Source organism: Meles meles, chromosome 9 (assembly GCF_922984935.1).
Source record: "Meles meles chromosome 9, mMelMel3.1 paternal haplotype, whole genome shotgun sequence".
Classification (NCBI taxonomy): Eukaryota; Metazoa; Chordata; class Mammalia; order Carnivora; family Mustelidae; genus Meles; species Meles meles.
The window spans coordinates 111,576,033-111,595,920 of record NC_060074.1 but is presented as its reverse complement, the minus strand read 5'-3'; the positions used below and the strand labels follow the sequence as shown (position 1 = coordinate 111,595,920).

General features: G+C 51.5%; 1 protein-coding gene across 1 annotated transcript in view; it reads right to left on the bottom strand.

Annotated features, from left to right (window-relative positions):
- Window positions 1-1,478: 1,478 nt before the first annotated feature.
- GYPC (glycophorin C (Gerbich blood group)) overlaps window positions 1,479-19,888 on the bottom strand; it is a 42,391-nt gene continuing 23,981 nt past the window's right edge. Inside the window, exons 2-3 of the mRNA XM_046017969.1 lie at window positions 3,121-3,177; window positions 1,479-2,182 (exon numbers count right to left, since the gene is read on the bottom strand). Of these exons, the coding sequence (XP_045873925.1) occupies window positions 1,986-2,182; window positions 3,121-3,177 (254 nt within the window). The 3' untranslated portion in view covers window positions 1,479-1,985. The remainder of the gene's footprint in view (window positions 2,183-3,120; window positions 3,178-19,888) is intronic.

Sequence of the window (19,888 nt, the reverse complement as noted above, 5' to 3'; positions counted from 1 at the left end):
CAGAACTTGGATCCTGCTCTTCTTCTAGGGGGAATGATGGAGGACCTTTTTGCTGACTCCCAGTTGTAGAAGGTGCAGCCCCAAGAGATCTGAGTCACAGAGGGTTCCTGGCAGCCTGGGCTGTAGTCTTAAACCTGGACTTGCTGGCCTCTGAGTGACTGCTGAGTTGCTGGGAGTCTTAGAAAGACCCTTATAAAGGACGATGGTTAGTAAGTTCATCTTCTCTCCCTGTCACTCATTTTAAATGACAATTACTCTTCTGGACATGTTTAGAAGTGGTGTAGTAAGGAACTTCCATTATCGATATATATGTACTGCTTATCTAGCACCAATTATTGACTCTGGATGGCAGCACTGAGCGCCTGATACACTTGTTCCTGCCACCAACCCTGAGACTTGGTACCGCAGGGGTTCAGAATGAGTCCCTCAGCATGGGCCAGTTTGGCACGCAGATTATTTTGAGCTGGAAAGAATCAAGGCCCAAAAGAATTGGAAGAAACTCTTACCTTCCCCTTAACTGCCCAAAAGAATTGAGACAGAGGACCTGCTCCAGGAAGGGAACTATCGCCATAGATAACTACATTATGATATATCCAGAGGAGGTGGACAGGGAGGAGTTTAGCAAAGTCTGTGTTAAAATTCCTCTCTGTGTCCCCATGGTTCCTGAGGGGCCCAGCCAACATTTCTTTACCAAGCATTTGCTCTTTTCCACATTCCTATGAATGGACCTTCCTTCCCTTCAAAATCCCAACCACCTACCCTCTTCCCCTTAGTCAGGATGGTAAATATACCTCATCTTGCCCGACTGTTTTTGGAATCCCATGTTAATGTGGATTCTCAGGATTTATGAAATTAAATTTGATTTTTCCAATCTGTTTCATGTCAACTTGATTCTTAGACCAGCCAGAAGGATCTTGAAGAGCAGAATAAAATTTTTCCTTCCAACCCTACCATGGAATCATGTCCATCTGAGGGATGAGAACACTGAAGCCAGAAAGGTCAAGTGAGTTGCCCAGGTTCCCAGGACCAGGAAAGGGCCCAAACCCAGAGGGACGGCACTCTGCAGTCTATGCTCTAGCCACTGTTATTAAGGGAAGGATTGGTTGACTCATAGTTATTTAACAGGTGTAGTTTTTCTAATATCACAATTAAAAAAAATCAATGCTTCAGCCAGTGTCCTGGCAGCTGGTAAGCCCATTATTTCTAGGGGAACATTCCACTCTTACATTTGTTTCATGAAGCTGGTGCCTGCACAGGGAGAAAAAGAAATCTTGTCACTGGGCACTCCTTCCCTCAGGGCCCCAGGAACCCTCCACTGGCTATGCTGAGGGCAGGACAATGGGGCTGGAGGTGGATGGTTCCAGCCCCACCCACGCAGACTTAGCGGAGAACACAAAGTCGCACCTGTGAAATGCAAGGCCTGGGTGGTGGTTATCTTTCCCTAGACAATTACAGGAACGCTGTTTGACTCTGAATGCTTGGTTACATTTCAAATTTATTTCCAATCATTTAGAGCTGGATCAATGGGAGACAAAGGTGCCTTTTAGCTCTGGCACCTGCTGTTCCCCCCAAATGTCAAGGACTGACATTTGATGCCATTATCCCCAGTCAGCTTACAGATGACTCACTTCCTTGCTTCCCCAGTCCTCAGGCCCACCCACCCAGCAAGGACTTTCACACCATGCTGATAACAAACTGCACTGTCCAGGAGAACCCAGACTTTCTCCCTCTGGCAGAGCAAAGGCAGGCCTCCTGGGTGACCACTGCATCCCTGGGTGCCTGGGAGAGGCCTCTCGTGGCTCGGTTCCTTCTGCCCTCTCTCCCCCCAGGCCAGCACCTAATGTTCCCAGGCCAGGTGCATATCTTGGGATGAGGTGGGCACTCTCATGATCCGCCTGGTGGTACAGATAGCAGGTGGGGTTGTGGGGTGCAGCTTCTCTCGTGGAGTTGAAGGAGGCACTGGGGGAGGTGAGGCCTGGTGCCCCTCAGATGAAGTACTCCTTTGTGCTGTTGTCACCTGTGTCCTGGAGGGAGGGGTCGTCCTGCAGGTCTGCGTCTGCGCTCTCAGCAAACTCTGTGCCCTTGGCTTCATTGGTGTGGTACGTCCCCTTGTGCCTGTACATGTAGCGTAGCATGACGACGAGGAGGCAGATCAGGATGATGGCTACAGCAGCGATTACGCCTGCAGGAGGGAAGCAGTGCATGGCTCTGTCTGAGACAGGCTTGTGGGAGGGGGTCAGGACACACAGGGCTTGTGGCAGAACAGACACTCTGCTTCAAGAAACACCAACCTCAGACAGGCTGCTTCATTCCTGTCCAGTGTGCACTCACCCTTATCTGTGCCCATCCGAGTTACCCCTCTCTCCCCACCTGCTCCCCCTCCCTCCACTCACTGTGGTGTAGACTGAGGCTGGAAGAGGATTCCAGAACTGACCCTCACTCAGGGACGCTCAGTCTACTGAGGAAGACAGACCTCTGTGCATAACTTGCAGAATGAACTATGTGAGTTTATCTAAAACCGAGGGGTTCATGAACCTCAGGACTTTCAGTTTTAAAACCAGAACAATCCCAATTGAGAAGTGTCCTGGGGCACGAGACTTGGTGCTGAAACCAGGAGAGTGCCCAGAAGGCTGGGCCCCTGTGGCTGCCCCCTGTGCACTACAGGGGGGTACAGAACAGGGCCATGGGAAGCCCTTGAGTCAGGCTGGACAGAGTGGGGTTCACTGCTTTATCACCCTACCTGAGCTCCAGCACATTCTCCAAAGGTGAGGGCTGCATGAGTCTGGCTGGGGAGCAGTGACCAGCCAGGCGAAAGACTAAAGAGGGAGAGGATTCTGGAGGACGCCATATAAAGGCATGGGGTGTGGGTGGAAGTCAGGCCTTCATTTCTGTGTGGGCTCATGAGCAGTTGGGAGAAGAGACTTGAAATCTGGGCAGTAGGGCCCAGGTCATTCAGAGCCTGGGAGTGCTGGGGGGAGGGGGACGCTGGCAAGTTTTGGAGGGGCTTAGGTCCCTCATGTAGCCTCACCCTCGTTCAGGCATTTGCTCTGAAGCCTCAGGCAGGTTCTCCCTGGGGAGATCCCTCTAACCCTCCTGGCTTGGAGGCCCAGAACAGCTCACCTGCAATGATGGCGATGTTCGCCCCCAGAGAGGGGAAAAATGGGCCAGGGTCGAGTTCTGTGAACAGAAGAGAAGAGCCTTAGTGGGGAGAGAAAATCTTCCCATACTTGGCGTCACCCCAGCCTTGCCTGCACCCCCTGCTCACAGGCGCACTGCTCTTGAGCAGGCCGAGTGGACAGGAGGCAGTGTGTGCCTGGCCAGGCTTCTGGCTCTGCCTGGTCACTGGCAGGTCTGGAGAGAACGTGTGAACCACTGTGGAAAGCACCCAGTTCTGGCATCTCTGCAACCATGCGAGTGGGATGAGGGATGGGCTCCTGCCCTGGGCAGACCCTGGGTAGGCATGCCTGGTGGTGGGCATGAAGGTGGGCAGTCATATGCCTGGTGCCAGCTCCACCGGACTTTCGGCCTCAGCTTTTCTCACCATAATGGTAAAAACAGACCATTTGTGAAGTGTCCCCACATGTGGAGGGTCTGTACATGCCAGGTGTTGGTTTAGTTGCCTTTCACCCATCCCATCATGTGGTCTTCGCAGCCGTCCCATGACGTGTGTGGTATTATAGTCCATTCCACAGCTGTGACCCTGAGCATCAGAGAATGACATGCCCGGAGTCACACAGCTCGCCCAGTGGTGGGCCCGGACTTAGCTCACACTTTCACCTCTGGGGTGTACTTTCTCTTTTCTCTCTTGAAGATGCCCCTCCCAGGAGGGCTCCTCTCTGGAGGCTCCTCCCAGAGTCCCCTCTGTGGTCTCTGATCGACTCTTCTGTGGGAAGGGCCGCCTGGGGTGCTACCAAATTATTGAGTGTGTTTTTCCACAGGGCTCTGGTCTGGCCGCAGGGCCAGCATCTCAAGGACAGCAGGCACCTGCCCATCACCTCCAGCAGCTGCACAGAGGGTCTCTTCTCTCCTCTGGGAGATGAGTGAGAGGAAGGATTTATTAGACCACAGAAATATCAGTGTTAACATGGAAATCCCATGTTCCCATTACAACGGCTATGCATATTAAAACAGAGAAGGCTATTTCATAATAGTCCTTTCCGCTCAGATAATCACTTTAATTATAGTCGGATGAGGTCATTCTCCCTAGCGCAGCTTCCAGATGCCTTGTTCTGACAAGAAATCAGCTGTGATGCCAGGAAGGACGGTGCGGGGAGCCAAGCAAAGGCTCCGGGCTGGAGATAGAGGAGGAGAAGAACAGCCTGGAGGGCAGAAAGAGGTTAAAAGAGGTCCTCAGGTCAGCAAGGAGAGCAGGCACACAGCAGGAGTCAGGGCAGCGGTGGGGAGGGGGAGGCAGGAGGAGCAGTCAGGTCAGCTTCTAAGTGCTTCACCGCAGTGAGAACTGAGGCTGGAGGGGCAGGAAGTTCAAGCAGCATCGGACTCTGAGATCTAGGGTGGACAGGAGCAAGCTAGAATTTAGTATCAAGTGCACAGAAGGTGCTCCATGGACACGCACTGAATGATACCGCAGAAGGAAATGCCTGTGCGCGTGTACGCACCCACACAAGTGAGCGGATTCAGACACTAGCCTTGTAGACCTTCCTCAATCACGAAGCACCTCATGCTTCAGTAAGAAGAAAGAACGGCCCCTTCCTTCAGTCTGTGAGGACGGTCACCGAAGTTCAAATATCTGGAATTACCACTTGGAATGTCCCAGGCCAAGACCGGCATTTCTTATGCCAGTTTGTCCAACCCAGTCAGGGAGAGAAGGGACTCCTGTTCCGTTTTCTTTAAAAAACAATTCACAGTGGATCACCACGTGCCAGGTACTGCCCTCAGCGTTTACCAGGTTTTAACTCATTTAGTCTCCACGGCAGTCTCATTCAGAAGCAGTGACTATTTTTCCCATTGTACAGATCCGGAAGCTGAGCCCCAGAAAAGTGTTACTGTTTTTCCTGGATCATACAGCTGAGAGAGTCAGGAGTCCACCAACTCAGGCCGAGGCTGCCCGGAGTCAGTGTGCTTACCCCTGCAGGCACTGCCCAGGGAGGGTTCTGGGTTGGCAGCTTCAGGAATAGATGAGGTATTTGGCTTGAATCCCTTGGGGTGAACTTCTTAGCTTGTGTTTGGAACCCTGTACCCAAACCCATATACTGGAACACCGGAAGCCCTCCCAGCAGGCCAGTGGCCTGGGAGCAGGAGGGACCTCTGAGGGGTCATTAGTTGAGCCCCCAGCAGGGCTCCCTCTGAACTCATGCACACTCAGGAGCACAGTGGGCAGGAATGCCTGATCTCCGTGTCCCAGCCCTCCAGCTGTGTGAAGCTGAATTTGCACACCGTGAGTGCCCCCAGACACTTCAGCATGACAGGAATGGCCACAGAGGTCAGAATCGACACAGAGGAGGCAGCTCAGGCCTGTCTGGGAAGATGGGGATGGTACAAGAAGTGGTTCTCAAAGTGTGGTCCTAGGACCAGCAGCATTTCCTAGGAGTCTGCTAGAAAGGCAAATTCTTGGGCCCCATCTCAGACCTGTGGAATCAGAGGCTGTACTCCGCAATCTGTGGTCACAGGCCTCTAGGTGGTCCTGATGATTGTTCTGTGTTGAGGACTGCTGATGGATGAGGAAAGCTCCCAGAGGGAAGTCCTTATGATTGGCCCTTGAAGGATGAATGAGAGTTTCTGCACAGACCGGAGTGTAAGCATTCAGAGCAGAGAGGGCAGCACCCAGAACAGTGCTCACCTCTCCCGAGCCCTCACTTCCTCCCTGAGTGTCCGCTCACCATCCATGGCGCTGAGGCTCCGGAAGCCTGTGCTTTGATCTCTCACCTCTGGAGATGGTGGGGTGAGGACCATCATTGGCTCTGCTCCCTTGTCCTGCTTCCTTTTAGCCAGCAGCAGTGATAAGGGACATTTGGAAAGGCTAGCTGGAATGAGCTGCATCCCGCCCAGGAAGGTGACAGGTTAGTGTACAAGCAGATTGCGACCCTTGAATGAAAGCCCACCTCTAGCTGGGGTTGAAGGGTGAGTATGTGATTGGCGTTAGCATCATTCTGAGCCCAGGAACTGGGGGAAGGGGATTAATGGGCAGCCTTAGTGGGTGCATTTATGGCAAAGCAAGGTGTTACTTATGGCTAGGCGTGGGACTGAGATCAGAAGGAAGCCACTGTGTAGCCCTCAGACTGGACAGGCATGGGAGCCCTCCGCCCTTCTGTAGAGATCCAGGGTACACTGTGATTTTCCTTCTTGGCTCCCCTCAATGTTGTAACGCTCCCCACCAGAGCGAACACTCTACAAGCCCCAGAAGCACACTGACCCCAGTGTGCACAAGCCCCAGAAACACACTGGCCACAGCTCTATGCTCCACATCGGGCTATGCTCCTGGGACCCAAGAACAGTTGTCGAATGGTATTTGAAAGCCTGGTCCCTTCGGGGGAACCGAGAATCAAACCGCACTTTGCATTGTCCACCTTGTCGTGAAGACAGCTTTTGGTTCAAGTCTTGGCGTGCATTTCACAGCAGGGTATTCAGCAAAGTACTTGATACTGACTGGCTCTAGCTTCTTTGTATGTAAAACAAGTTTAGCAATACCCCCCATGGGAGGGATTAGAAATGACATTTTACGGTTGTGGTCACTACTTTTTTAAAGAAAGGCAGACTGGGGGAGGCCTGGGTGGCTCAGTGGGTTAAGCCGCTGCCTTCGGCTCAGGTCATGATCTCGGGGTCCTGGGATCGAGTCCCACATCGGTCTCTCTGCTCAGCAGGGAGCCTGCTTGCCTCTCTCTCTCTGCCTGCCTCTCTATCTACCTGTGATCTCTCTCTAAAAAAAAAAGAAAAAAAAAAAAAAAAAAAAAAGAAAGGCAGACTGCCACATGTGGCACCTCACTTGGACGTGTCTGGAGTCTTGGAAGCGTGACCATGCTACAGTCCCCTAAAAATAGTCCTCGAGAGCTTGACTGAAGGTTCCAGCAGGGGAACTCAGCTACTCACATACCTTCGACTGAAGAACCGCCCTCCTCTATCAGGGAAGGTCGTCCTCTTCTACCAAGGGTGTGGCTTTGGGAGGGAAGCACAGGGAGCCCCGAGGAAGGAAGGGGACACCTCCTAGATAGCCAGATCCTCCGAATCAACCCTGGCCATCAGCAGGGTGACAGATGTTGCAGCCAGATCGCCCTCACATCCCGTCACCACTAGCTTGATCCCATTTTTATTATTACTCTGCTTTGCACATAATTCAGGGCCAGTCAACGAAGTGACCTGCTAACAGCTGTTGTGAGTCCAAGCATTGGATGGATGCTGGTCATGGATTCCCAGCACAGTCTTGGCTGAAGTCAATCACCGTCTGGGTGCTGAGTGTCTCTGTGTTCCCAGCAATACCGTAGGGATGGAGGAGGTTCCAGGAAACAGAATGCGTCTCGAACCTCAGGGGGCTTATGGTCTCCCTGGGAGATATGACTGTGACATACAACTTATTTAAGTTAGTGTTGTCAAACAGTAAATCCCAACCCACTGGTGGTCCCAACTAGAGGGAGTAGGGTGGGGAGAGAGAGAGAAGTAGAGGAAGAGAGAGAGAGAGAGAAGGAAGGGGTGGGGAGAGAGAGAGAAAGATATTCAGAAACCATCAGGCCCTATCATAGGCAGCCAGGGGAAATACTGTTTGGTGGGGCTTTGAGTTCACTTGTGCGCATACAGCAGAAGCATCCGCCATACTGTTTGGAGGCCGTGGCTTAGACCACAGCACTGTAAGAGGGAATAAAACAAATCCCTAGTCCTGCAGTGCTGGTTCCAGTAAGCCCAACTACAAGCAGGCTGATAGCGAAGAAAGCACGGCTTCACCCTGACAAAAGCTGGTATGGCTACGGCAGTAAGGTGGCCATGTTGCGTGACAGCTCTGGGCTTCTGAACCCCTGATATGGCCAGCCACAGTCCTCACCACAAGGCTGGGGCCTGGGTCGTGTGCCAAGTGCAGGGATAACAGATGCTTCCTGTGAGCTGAGCTGGTGACTCTTCAGAGGGAGAGGAAAAGGAAGGGGCTGTTATAGCCCCAAACTCCTGTTCAGGGAAGCTGCCCTCCCATGGGGGAGGGGGTGGGATGGTGAGTGGGAGGAATGCTCCCTGATTATGGAGATGAGACCACATAGCCTGGGGTTCAGCCTTGTGAGCCTCTGGAGTAGGAGAAACACTCTGCAGGTTCTCAGTGCATAGAAACTCTGGGCAAAGTTTCTGTGGAAGCTCCCTCATTGAATCCTGCAGCAAGCCTGCAAAAGGGGAGTTTCCTCCCTCTTTTAACTCACAAATAATGCAATGCATGCCCAAAGAAATCAAACAACATGTCAAAATCTCACGGCCAACAAAGAGCAGAACCTGTGTTCGAACCCAGGACTCCGTAGTACCAGAACGGGTGCCCTTCAAAGCCCTGGCACTGGCTTTTCTCCTGTGCAATCTACAACCCGCGCAATCTACAACCCGCGCAATCTACAACCCGTGCAATCTACAACCTGGCTGTGGCCACACACCTGCTGATTCTACATGGGGCCCATAGGGTGGCCAGCTGTCTGTCCTCCGGTGGAGGGCAGCAGGGCACACAGGTGCTGCCCCTCGTTGGAGGTGACATTCCCAATTCCAGCTGGCAGTTGGGCACAGCCAATGGGGTGTAGGACATTAGCAGCAGCTGGACCCTGGGTGTTCTCAGATGTTGACAGAGAGCAGTGGTCAGGTGCTGGCTCTAGAGACACAGGTCGACCCTCTGGGACCACCAAGAATTTCCCTTCTTCTGTGTTTTCTGATGAAGCTGTGCCAGGAGTTTTGTCTTTACACCTCTTGCCCACCCCTAATGGTTCTTCCGTGTGCCTCAGGAGTTATGGAGGAAGAGCCCGCTCCCAGCTTCCCATGCCCACCTGGGCCAGCAAACGCATAAGAATTCTGGCCAGGGCAGAGCCCTCTGGGGAACTGAGTAGTTCGAGTCAAGAGGGAGAATGCCTTTGAACCAGGATGCCTAAGTGTTGTGGGAAGAGGAATATTATTTCAGTTTTAAAGCCACGAAGGGGAACAGAGGTTTGCCGTCGTCCTTGGAGAGTTCCCACAGTGACAACCGTGTGGATGACAGACAGCAACGCAGAGGGGCCACACCACCGCCTGATGACTCGCCAAGCTCCAGGCTGCTTACCCAGAGCATTCCATTTCGAAGAAACTACAGATCTGGTTAGAAAAGTCACTCTCCAGTGGCCATGACTTTGCGTGAGTCTGATTTGGGTTCAGGAGGACAGTGGTTGGGGGAGGCAGAGGAAACTACGTGGCCGCGGAAAGGTCTCCTTGGCTCCCACTGGAGTTTCTTCTTCCTGTGCTAGATTCTTGCCTCCAAGTTCTTAGCCGGTCAAGCAGAAAGCAGCCGGCAACTGACGTTTATTAACGGACTTTTCTTTTTGGGTAGGACAAAGGTCAACCACGTTTCCTTTTCTTTGATGGTTTGTTGTTATCAGACTCTGAAAGGATATGGCATTTAAGCTACAACTGGGGAAGAATTGGTCTCAGGATAGTAGCTACAAAATAATAAATGGATAGCTTATTATTCACTGTCTATCCCTCTCTCTTGCAAGCCATCAATGTTGGCTGAGCAGGTAGCATTTACCTAGCCTGGGGATGTGGAGAAGATGGGCTGTGCCCCCAGGGAGCTTATGACTTGGCTGAGGAGATTTAATATATTTATGTGAAAAGAGACTGCCAACACTGTCTGTGTGGTCAAGTGTCAAACTGAGCAATAAAGATATGCCTGGGAGTGTGGCAGAGGGGACTCAACCATCAGACTCAGCCACAGGATTCCCAGGCTCTCCGACAATGCGGGTGCTCATGATTCTGTTTGTTTATTTTTCTGTCCTCAGCCACATTTCTCCAGCACCGACTGTTTTGCAGCAATGTGCTCTCTACTTGAGCCAGGGCCTTCACCTGGAAGGAGCTTACTGGGTAATAGAGGCAAAGGCATGTAGGTAAGTTTAGAAAGAGTAGCTCTCTGATATATTCAGGAATGGCTTCCTGGAGGAAGAGGGGGCTCCCAAGACGGACCTACTGAGACGGTGAACTGGGCAATGCCAGCAGGGGAAGCAGGGCGCAGTGGTGAGAGGACGCGGGGTGCAAGTCCATAGCAGAGTGGTCATGACTTCTAGGTGGGGCAGGAGGACCTCTGTGTGGGCCTAACTGCTACGGTGCCTGGTCATCGTGTGTCAGATACAAAGCCCCATGACATCGGACTACACCTAGGCTGGAGGGCAGAACTTCTCTGGCAAGTTAGCTCACTTCTTGGAGCTTCCTTCTACTTCCTTTAGAGATAAAACCTCTTCCTGATAGGGCTAGAGGGGGCTGATAGCTAAGGCGTGAGTTCTCAGTCTGAGTGTGCATCAGTATTTTCTGGGGGATTTGTCATACCACAGATCACTGCACCCACCTCGGATTCTGACTCAGCACACCAAGAGTGGGCCCGAGAATTTGCATTGTTAATTATGTTCCCAGGTGCTGCCGATGCTGCTGGTCTGGGAGCCTGTCTTTGAGAACCACCGAGCTCGTGACAGTGAGAGTGACTTACAGATCGCGTGCTCAGTTCCAATGCTTTCACACGCCTCCTTTTTGCAGGCAGGTGATATAAGCCTTCAGTAAATGGAAATTGTGGGGGGATGGTCCTCTCTTAGCCATGAAAATAAGAAGTCACACTCCCAGCTGCCTGGCCTCTGAGCGACTCTGAGCTTAGTGTCCTTTCTTTCCGGAGGCAGCCGACGTAGTTTCAGACGTGGCATAGCGGTTCCTGTGACAATTTGTCACCTGTGCTGGCCTCCTTGCCTGCCCCCGTGACTGCAGCTGGGTGAGAGGACGGAGGGCCCCATGCCAGCATCTGGTAGGTGCACTTGGCCTCTGATCAATGCCAGATCAGAAGACTAGTCTCTGTGCCTTGTTCTTTGGAAACTTTGAAAGTCTCAGCTGCCCCCTGGATGTCCATTTGTATACTGAGTGTTTGCAGTGAGACCTATGGAAGGACAAACCACCTCTGCCGATGTTTTTCAGTATCCCTGGGCTCTGATGATGCAGCAAGGAAGTGGTTCTCCAAAGAAAGGTGTTTGGGCCACCAAAGTGGCAAAGGAATGGATGCTTGCAGCTATTTTGAGAAGCCAAGAGGGCATGGTGTATCCCAATCAGCATTTGCTTGACTTCCTAGCTCTGAGCTCTGGCAGAAGTGACTGGAGCACAGAAGGCCCTGGATACACTTATCCCAGCCCCAGCTCCATCCAGACAGGGGAGAGTGAGGGCGCAGGAAGGCTCCGTCTGCCAGGCTCGTGGCTGGGTGCCTGCCTACCTGCATACCTGTGGGGTGTGCACATTGGCTGTGTCAACCAGGCTTGGGAGTGAACAGGTGAAGGAATGAGGCCAGAGCAAGGGGCAGTCCCACAGCACGACTGAGCTCCTGCCTCCCCACGCCTGGACTGTCCTGGGGAGTGCTGTGGCCTTTCTAACCTCACCTTCCTCACACGTGAAATGTGACGGCACAGCTATGCAGGCTCCTCGTCCGGTAGTGTGCGGCGAGCACTGGGGCAGTGGCCAGCACAGGCTGCCTGTTGGATCGTCACCATTGTCCACAAGGTCAAAATAGCCTCCAAGGGAGAGTTTAGAAAATGGTCACCTTTGATTCTCTTGTATACTGTTTGGCAAATGTGTCACCCTGAGAATCAAAAATTCCATTTCTAGTATGATCCTAGTCAAATCATCTGAAAAGGGAACAAAAATTCATGCTTAGGAAAGTATACTGCAATTTGGTTTAAAATAGAAAGTAAAAGAGAGAGAACAATCTAAATGTTCTACATTAGGGAATTGGTTATGTAAATTCAGACATGCTTATGTGATAGAATATTATGCAGTTATTGAAGTGACGCATGGAAATCCTCAGTGACAGGAGGAAATGCTTGCAGTATGACTTAAGGGGGGAAAAGGACCCTGTAAATAGGGAAATGACCCTGAATCTCCTCCTGGTTAGCTTTGGGCTAGAAATGACCCTGAATACTCCTCCTGGTCAGCTTTCGGGTGGAAATAACCTTGAATGCTCACCCTGGCCACCATTGTCTGGTTCTTCATTGCTCTAAAGCCTTTTTGACCACAACACCTACACTGCATCCACGCTTCCCGGGGTTATCAACCCAGCCCTGGATTCTACCTCTTTCCACCTGAGCTAAGTGGCCAGCTAGACCCAAGACAAGCTTTCCACCTGGGCTTGTCTTGTTAGCTGATCTGTTCAGGAGAGCTCCGTGAGCTGGCATGGGGTTGCCGTCACTACTTCATGTTGTTTTGTGGGGAAATAAGATACACATGGACAATGGCAATGCTTTGTCAGCAAGTTTATACATTCTCTCATCCAGTTAAGCCCATGGCTGTTCAATGCAAGTACTCAGTCACAATGTAAATTTCTTTCTGCTCTTCTACAGGTAATGCCTGCTGCGGGCAGGCCCTGAGTTGAACAGGTGTGGGAGGAGGGCACTGTGGTGTAGGAGAGGCAGACGGGGGAAAGGATCAGGCTGTACAATGGGGACACAGCTCTGTCCCCCCTCTAAACTGTCAGAACATGCTCTGTGTAGCTGCTCTTGGCTGGGGACTGCATCGTGGGTTGATTCTTTAACTTTCTAGTCCCTTCCGGGGGAGTCCAGTCGACAACAAAAGCTTTGGTCTCATATTCATTTTAAAGCTCCTAAGTGAAATAAGCTAGTCCTAGAAACACAGATACTGCATGATTCCACTTACACGAGGAATCTAAAATAGTCAAATTCATAGAATCCAAGCATGGAATGGTGGTTGCTAGGGGTTGGGGGTAAATGGGGACTTGCTAATCAATGAACATAGTTTCAGGAAAGGAAGGTGGAAAGCTCTAGAGCTGTGTCATATCGCACTGTGTCCACAGTCAACTGCTTGGTACCCTGGAACATCGGTTAAGTGGGTAGGTCTCATGGTAAGTGTTCATACCATAATAAGATAAAATGTTTTTAAAAAAGCTCTCACTGTGCTCAGCTTGCCTGGCAGGGGAAAGAGGGCCTTGCCTTATCTCCTTAATTCCTCTCTCCCCACCAGTTCTGAGTTCGGCCCCTCCAGAGCTGCAGTGGGAAGGAGATGCGAGGCCAGGAGGAACCATCTTTCTACCTAATGGGTGACATGGGTTGTTTGGTGTTGGGGGCGGAGCCCTGGACTGGGAAGGCTCTTTCTGAGGGTAGGGTGATGGCCTCTGGGAAGAACTGAGGTAGGTGTGTCCATCCCTGACCCTAGTGGGCCTTGAGTTGACGGACCCTTCAGCAGGCCCCTGTCCAGACTGGATGGAGCTCTTGTGAGTGGGCTGCTTTGAGGATGGTTCACACCCAACTCCTCTGGGCCTCCTCCTGCAGAGCAGGGGAGATTTAGGATGTGTTGCCGCTCCCCCTACTGCACAGATGGACGCAGAGCCAGCTTCTCTGTGGCATCAGCCCTGCATGCTCTGGGGACTTTCTTGGGTCCTCTTCACTTGGCCAGAGGTGGAGAGATGCTGAAGGCCACTTAGAGAGACAAGGACAATGCAGTGTTGTATTCTCCCACAATCGCCCTCAGGTGCTCAGGGTGGCTATCTAGCCTCTCTGAGACCACAACTTATGGGAGACCATACTTGTCCCCGTGTGGACTCCACTTAGGATATGTCTAGTGTCTGTTTAGAATGTAAGTGTTCTACCGTTCCCTTTCCTTAGCTTTGACTTTTTATGGAAATTCCTGTATTATTTTTATTAAATATTTTATTTATTTATTTGAGAGGGAGAGAGAAGAGAGAGAACACACACATGAGCAGGGAGAGGGAGAAGCAGATTCCCTGCTGAGCAGGAAGCCCAACATGGGGCTTGATCCCAGGATCCTGGGATCATGAGCTGAGCTGAGGGCAGACGCTTGATTGACTGAGCCACCCCGGCACCCAAAATTCCTGTATTATATTACACACAAGTACACAGACACACACACAGCCCTTCAGGACCTGCAGTCCTGTAGGGCCCCTCTTTGAGCTGATGCAGCTGCTTCTCAAAGGCATGGGCCCTACCACTGATGGTGGGTTGTGAGCGTCCCAGCTATGTCTGTTCTAGCCCAAGGTCAAGCACATGGATGGTAAGCAAGATCCATAATGGGCAAAATAATTCTGTAAGGAGCTCTCAGTGAGGCATGAGGCTCAGAATGACAGCACACCCAGAAGTGAGCCAGTGATAAGTCTTCCCAATCCTGATTTCAGGCACAGGGACTTAGTAGGACCTGATCTTTTCAGCTTAGGAAAGAACAGAGGCTGGTGTTCTAAAGTCTTTCTCTGCAGTCACCCTGGGCATCTGGATGCCTCTGAAGCTTTTCTGAAAACAAGGTCACCTTCCCAGACTTCCCCAGACCTTCATGGGTCTGCAAGGCCTTTGTGTGCTCTCTTCTTCACACCCTGAGGCCTGGGTTTCCTGTCATGCCTCCACATCCTCTACTTCCCCGGGGATCCCGATTGCCCAAGGCTCTCTTTTCCTACTAGAAACGCTCCTTTCTTGATGTGGATAATGATGCCATTGCCACCAATTGGGGGCTCATTTTCTAATTGCATGTGCTGTTCCTATTTCTCAGAAGAATCATTGAGAAGGATGTTATAATGCCTCTCACTTTACAGTTGAGGTAACTGGGGCTCAGAGAGGTTGAGTATCTTGCCCGAGTTTACACAATGGATAAGTTCTGGGGTTGGAATCCAGGTCTAATTCCAAAGCTCATTCCAGAATCATTCATCCAACGAAAGTCTCTGAATGGCTACTGTGTTCCTGTTCTAGAGCCTGAGGATCTCACAGTGCATAGCACTCTCCATTCTAGAGGAGGGAGCAGCCAATAGCTCATGAAAATGTGGATCCATGCTACAAGGCGTGGTGGTGATAGATGCTGTGAGACATAAAGAAGGGAGAAGAGAGAGAGAGTGATCAGGGAGGCCTTTCAGAGGAAGTGCTTTTGGGCCGTGCTAGAGACTGAACATTTGCATCCTCCCAAAATTCATATGTTGAAAGCCCTCACTGGGATGGCATTAGGAAGTCGGACCTTTGGGAGGTGGAGCCATCATAAATGGGGTTAGTGCCTTAATAAAAAGTCTCTGAGAGCTCCCTCACCCCTCCTGCCATGTGATGACCCAGAGAGAAGATGGTCATCTATGAACTGGGAAGCAGGCAGGCTCTCACCAGATACAGCATCTGTCAGTGCCTTGATTTTGGGTTTCCAGTCTCCAGAACCCTGAGTAAAATGTCTGCTGTTGAAGTCTTCCAGGCCACAGCACAGTGCTCTGTGGTAGCAGCCTGATCCCATTAATACAGCGTGAAGCAGGGAGAGGACGAGCCTTGCTCATTCTGAGTCTGAAAGAGGAGCGTTCCAGCTGCACATCGGCCAGTGTGAAGGCCGGGGCAGGCTGGCTTGGTGCGATCTGGGGTGAGCCAGAGACTGTGGGCCTAGAAGGTGTGGCACTCTATTGTGGAAAGAAGTATGGCTTCCATCCGAGAGGGGTGGGAGGCCAGGGAGGGTCTCCTGCAGGACTGTTTGGGAAGTTTCTATCTGAAGCCATGTCACCATGGCTGCCGTGCTGAGGAGAGATGTTGGGGTGAGGATGGGACCGCCACAGTTGTGGTCCAGGGACGTGCCTAGGCCTGCACAGTGGTAGTGCTGGTGAGAAAGGATGGAGGTATTTTGGACACGTCTGGAACTGGAGTCAATAGGAGTTACTGCTGGATTAGATGTAAGGTGAACAAATTAAAGAAGGAAGGAAGGAAAGAAAGAAAGAAAGAAAGAATGAAAGAAAGAGAAAGAAAAAAAGAAAGAGAAAGAAAGAAAGAAAGGAAGGAAGAAAGAGGAAGGAAGAAAACAGAGAGGAGGAAGAGTCAAGGGTTTGGCCCCAGCAGGAAGGCCAGGCTGCATTCACTATGGGGGGAGGTAGGGGATCACTAGGGTTGGGGGGGGGGGTGCTGCTATGCCCAGAGCATAGGCACAGGATAGGCCACTGTGCACAGGGCCTGGGGTTCAGGGGAGAGGTAAGGGCTGGAGCCCCAGCTGGGGCTTCCAGGGCCTCGATGGCATTAATAGCCAAGGGCAGGAAGAAGAGGAGAAGAGCTGAGCCAGGGGATTTCCACAGGGCATCCTGGGAGGGAGCAGGAGAGGACTAGGAGGAAAGCAGGGAGCACTGTATCAGGAACATCTCAGCTTTCCCTCTGATGCTGGCCAGGGCTGTCTGGGCTCCTTACCACTGTACCTTTGTGTGTGTACTAGACCCATATCTTACTGGACTCTGCTGAGATCCTCCCTTCTCCCCTGCGTCACTGAATCAGTCCCCCCACCAGATCACTTCTGGCAGCATGACCATCCCAAATTTAAGAAAAGGAAAACCTCCCCTGATACCCTGTCTCCCTCTTGCTCCTGGCCCCTTTCTCTGTGCCCTTCATGGTAAAGCTCCGCTAAAACATTCCAGTACATGCTTTTGGTATTTGAAGAATTTTTCTCCAGTGAGATAAACTGAAACAGAACCTTCTACAGAATGTGGGAAGCTTGGAGAGAGTGGAGGCAGGGAAAGGTGATGGTTTGCTGGGCAGCACACTGGGGCTCTGGCGGAAGCACTGAGGTGGGGCTGGTCCGTGTGCGTGTGAGTGTGAAAGTGTGCAAGCATGTGTTTGTGTGTGAGTTAGTGGGGTGTGCTTGCAGCCATGGGCATGTTTGGGTGCAGGCATGCAGCACGAAGGAGTTGGATCACCTCGGCTCAGCCAACAGGAGAGAATAAGAAAAGACGAGAAGAGCATTCAGCCCAAACCAGCTGGGTGACAGCAGTGGACAGATAGCTCAGAGATTTGGTCCTCCTGGAGTTCACGTTCTAGGGAAGAAATGCAGATGATGCAAAGGAGAAATTCATAAGCTCTATAGTGTGCTAGATGGTGCTAAGAGAAACAATGAAGCAGAGAAAAGGGTGGGGCTCTGGGGGAGGGGTGGGCTGTAAGTTTAAACAGTGCAGCTGGGAGGGCATAGGAAACAGGTGGCACATGGCTGAGGTCTGACCCAGGCAATGGGGGGGGGGGGTGAGGGTATCTGGGGAACAGTGCTGTACACAGAGGGACCAGCAAGTGCAAAGGCACCAAAGTGGGAGCAGCTCTGCATATTTCAGGAACAGCCAGAAGACCAGTGTGGCTGTGGCGAAATGAGCTGTAGAAGACAGGGTTGGAGCGTGAACTGGGGCCATGTAGGGCCTTGATAACCCTGAATGGCCACCAGGTCTCACCCTGAGGTAGATGGGAGCCATGGGAGGATTCTGAGAAAAGGAGTGACATGAACTGAGACGTTGACAGGATTACACTCTGCAGGGGAAGGGGACCATGGCAGGCTGTGGTAAAACCCAGGGTGGAGAGAATGGTGGCTTGGACTCCAGTGGAAGAGGTGAGAAGTAGTGGGCTTGAACATACTTCCTAGCAATTCCTGGCAGGAGTTGAGGTCATACAACAAAGAGCCACAGCACTGGGCTGCAGAATCTGAGCTGCAGAAGGGAGGTGAGAAAGGAAGGGAGGTGGCCAGGCTGCAGGGCCCGGGGAGCCTCTGGGCTGAGGAATTGCCTGAGTGGAGACATGGAATGGACATGGGCAGGAGCTAGGAGTGCCGGGGACTTAGGAGCGGAGGGTGACTGAAATGGAGACTGGGGTCATTCTTAGTACCCCCGTCAGTGAGTGACTGTCGGAGCTAGTGGCTGATGCCAGTCGCAGTTGAGGTAAGTCACCTTTGAGGGTGAACGGCATTAAGAACGACAGTGGCCACGTGTGTGAGAGAGGCGGCAGAGGCAACGGCCTCACTCCAGAGAACAGGAGGTGTGCTTTCTAGAAGCAAGCCAGTAACAGGGCCTTGGAAGTAGCCTCTGTTTCCACTCTGTGCCAGTGGCACAAGAACGTGGGAGAGAAACACAGTGCCCTCCAGGAGCCAGGCTGATCTTCCCCCAAGGGAGAAGAAGCTGAGGGAAGGGGGCTTGGTGATGCAGTCTGGAGGCTGAGGGACAGAGACGCCAGGCAGCGCTGAGGGCCTGGTCAGGGGGAAAGCCCTGCGCCACAGAGGAGAGCGCTAGGGAACTTCGTGTCCTTGGCGTCTGTGTGTGGGAGGTCAGGGGCCCTCGTAGAGCTGTGCCTCTCTATTCCATCCAGCTGCTCTTTTCTCCCCGGTCATTCAGTCCCCAGAGGGACCCTGTGATGATTCAGAGCTAAGTCTGTGGCCTCTAGGCTAGAAGGGGCCTGAGAAGCTGAGTCATCTGTCCCTTCTCCCTGACTGATGTTGGGGCACGTTAGTATGTCGAGGCAAAGGCCTGTTGGTTCTTCTGCTGAAGATCCAGTTCAAGTTCCACTGCCTGACATTTCAGAACTTCTGGATGCCTACAGCCCTTATTTCAGGTAGAAATCCTCTCAATTTGTCCTTAATCTTTGTTTTTCATGTTCCAGCCGCCAGGCTGGAAGGAAGCTCCTGGGAGGACTGAGTGCTGTGCCGAGTCTCAGGCCCTTTCCAAACTCCTGTTCTGAAAACAGGTTTAGATCATGTCTCCTCCTCTGGGAAGCCTTCTGTGACTTCTGCAAAGGGCCTGTGTGCTCCTTCCTCTATCCCTGCAGAAGGTAGCAAACTTTCTCATAAATATTTTAGGCTATACATAGACCACATACATTCTTCTTTGTTTGTTCTATTCATTGGTTTGTTTGTCTGCTTTTTTACAATATTTAAAAAATGTAAAAACCATGACTCTATCAAAACAGGCCAGAGGCTGGGTTTAGCCTGAAGGCTGCAGTTTGCTGAACAACTTGTTCAAGTCACCATTAACCTGCTTTGCAGTTGTCTGTCTCCACACTGATTTTTAACTACTAGAGGGCAAGGACTGTATTTCATATACCTCAACGTCTGACACATGCTACGTGAACCAGTAAGTGATGTTGCATAAAATATCCTGACATGTCCCAGCTGACTCTTTTATCATTTTTCTGCACACCTGCCTCTCACATGTTAAATAAATAACCTCCTTAAGAGTCTCCAAGTCAGTCATTAAACAATCCCTCCACAGATGCACACTAAGCTTTCAATGATATTAATGGACGTCATTTATTAAGCTCCTGGTATGCAGCAGGCCAGTGTAGAGTCCTGGGAACACAGAAGTGAAGCCAACAGACTGTGTGTGAGTGTGTGTGTGTGAGTGTGTGTGTGTGTGCTCACACAAGTGACTCAGGTACAGGTCACTCAGTCTCTGCACAGCCCAGGGTCACACTGACGTGCCCTCTACTGTCCCTGCTCTCTAGCTGGATCACATGCACTAATCCTTACCACTTCTCTGGAGGACTTAATTCACTTAAAAAATCATATAATTGCATTTTCAGCATAATTAGGTACCTAATTACATGACTAAATGTCCTCGATCAGGCTGCATGTGTAAATAATGGTGATTTAGTTAGCCATGCTTTGTTATTGGCTTTCCAGAAGGCTCATCAGTTGGTGAACAGGATGGAGAAAATGTTTTTCTCCTTCCTTCACCGGGCTTGACAGGCAGGAGCGGCAGAGCTTTTTTCTATTAGGAGAGGAGCCGGGTGTTGAGGAGAATAGGAGGTGGAGGGGACTCCTATTGCTTGGGGATCTTGATTCAAAGCCTCAGGGAAATCCTGTCAGGTGAGGGCATGAGTGCCTGCATTCTAAAGACAGACAAGACCACTTGCCCCCAAGAACTGCCATGGGAGGCCAAAGTGGCCCTGAGACAGTGGAACCTCCAGATTCCACACCAGAAGGGTAGAGCTGTGGTGAGGATTCTAGA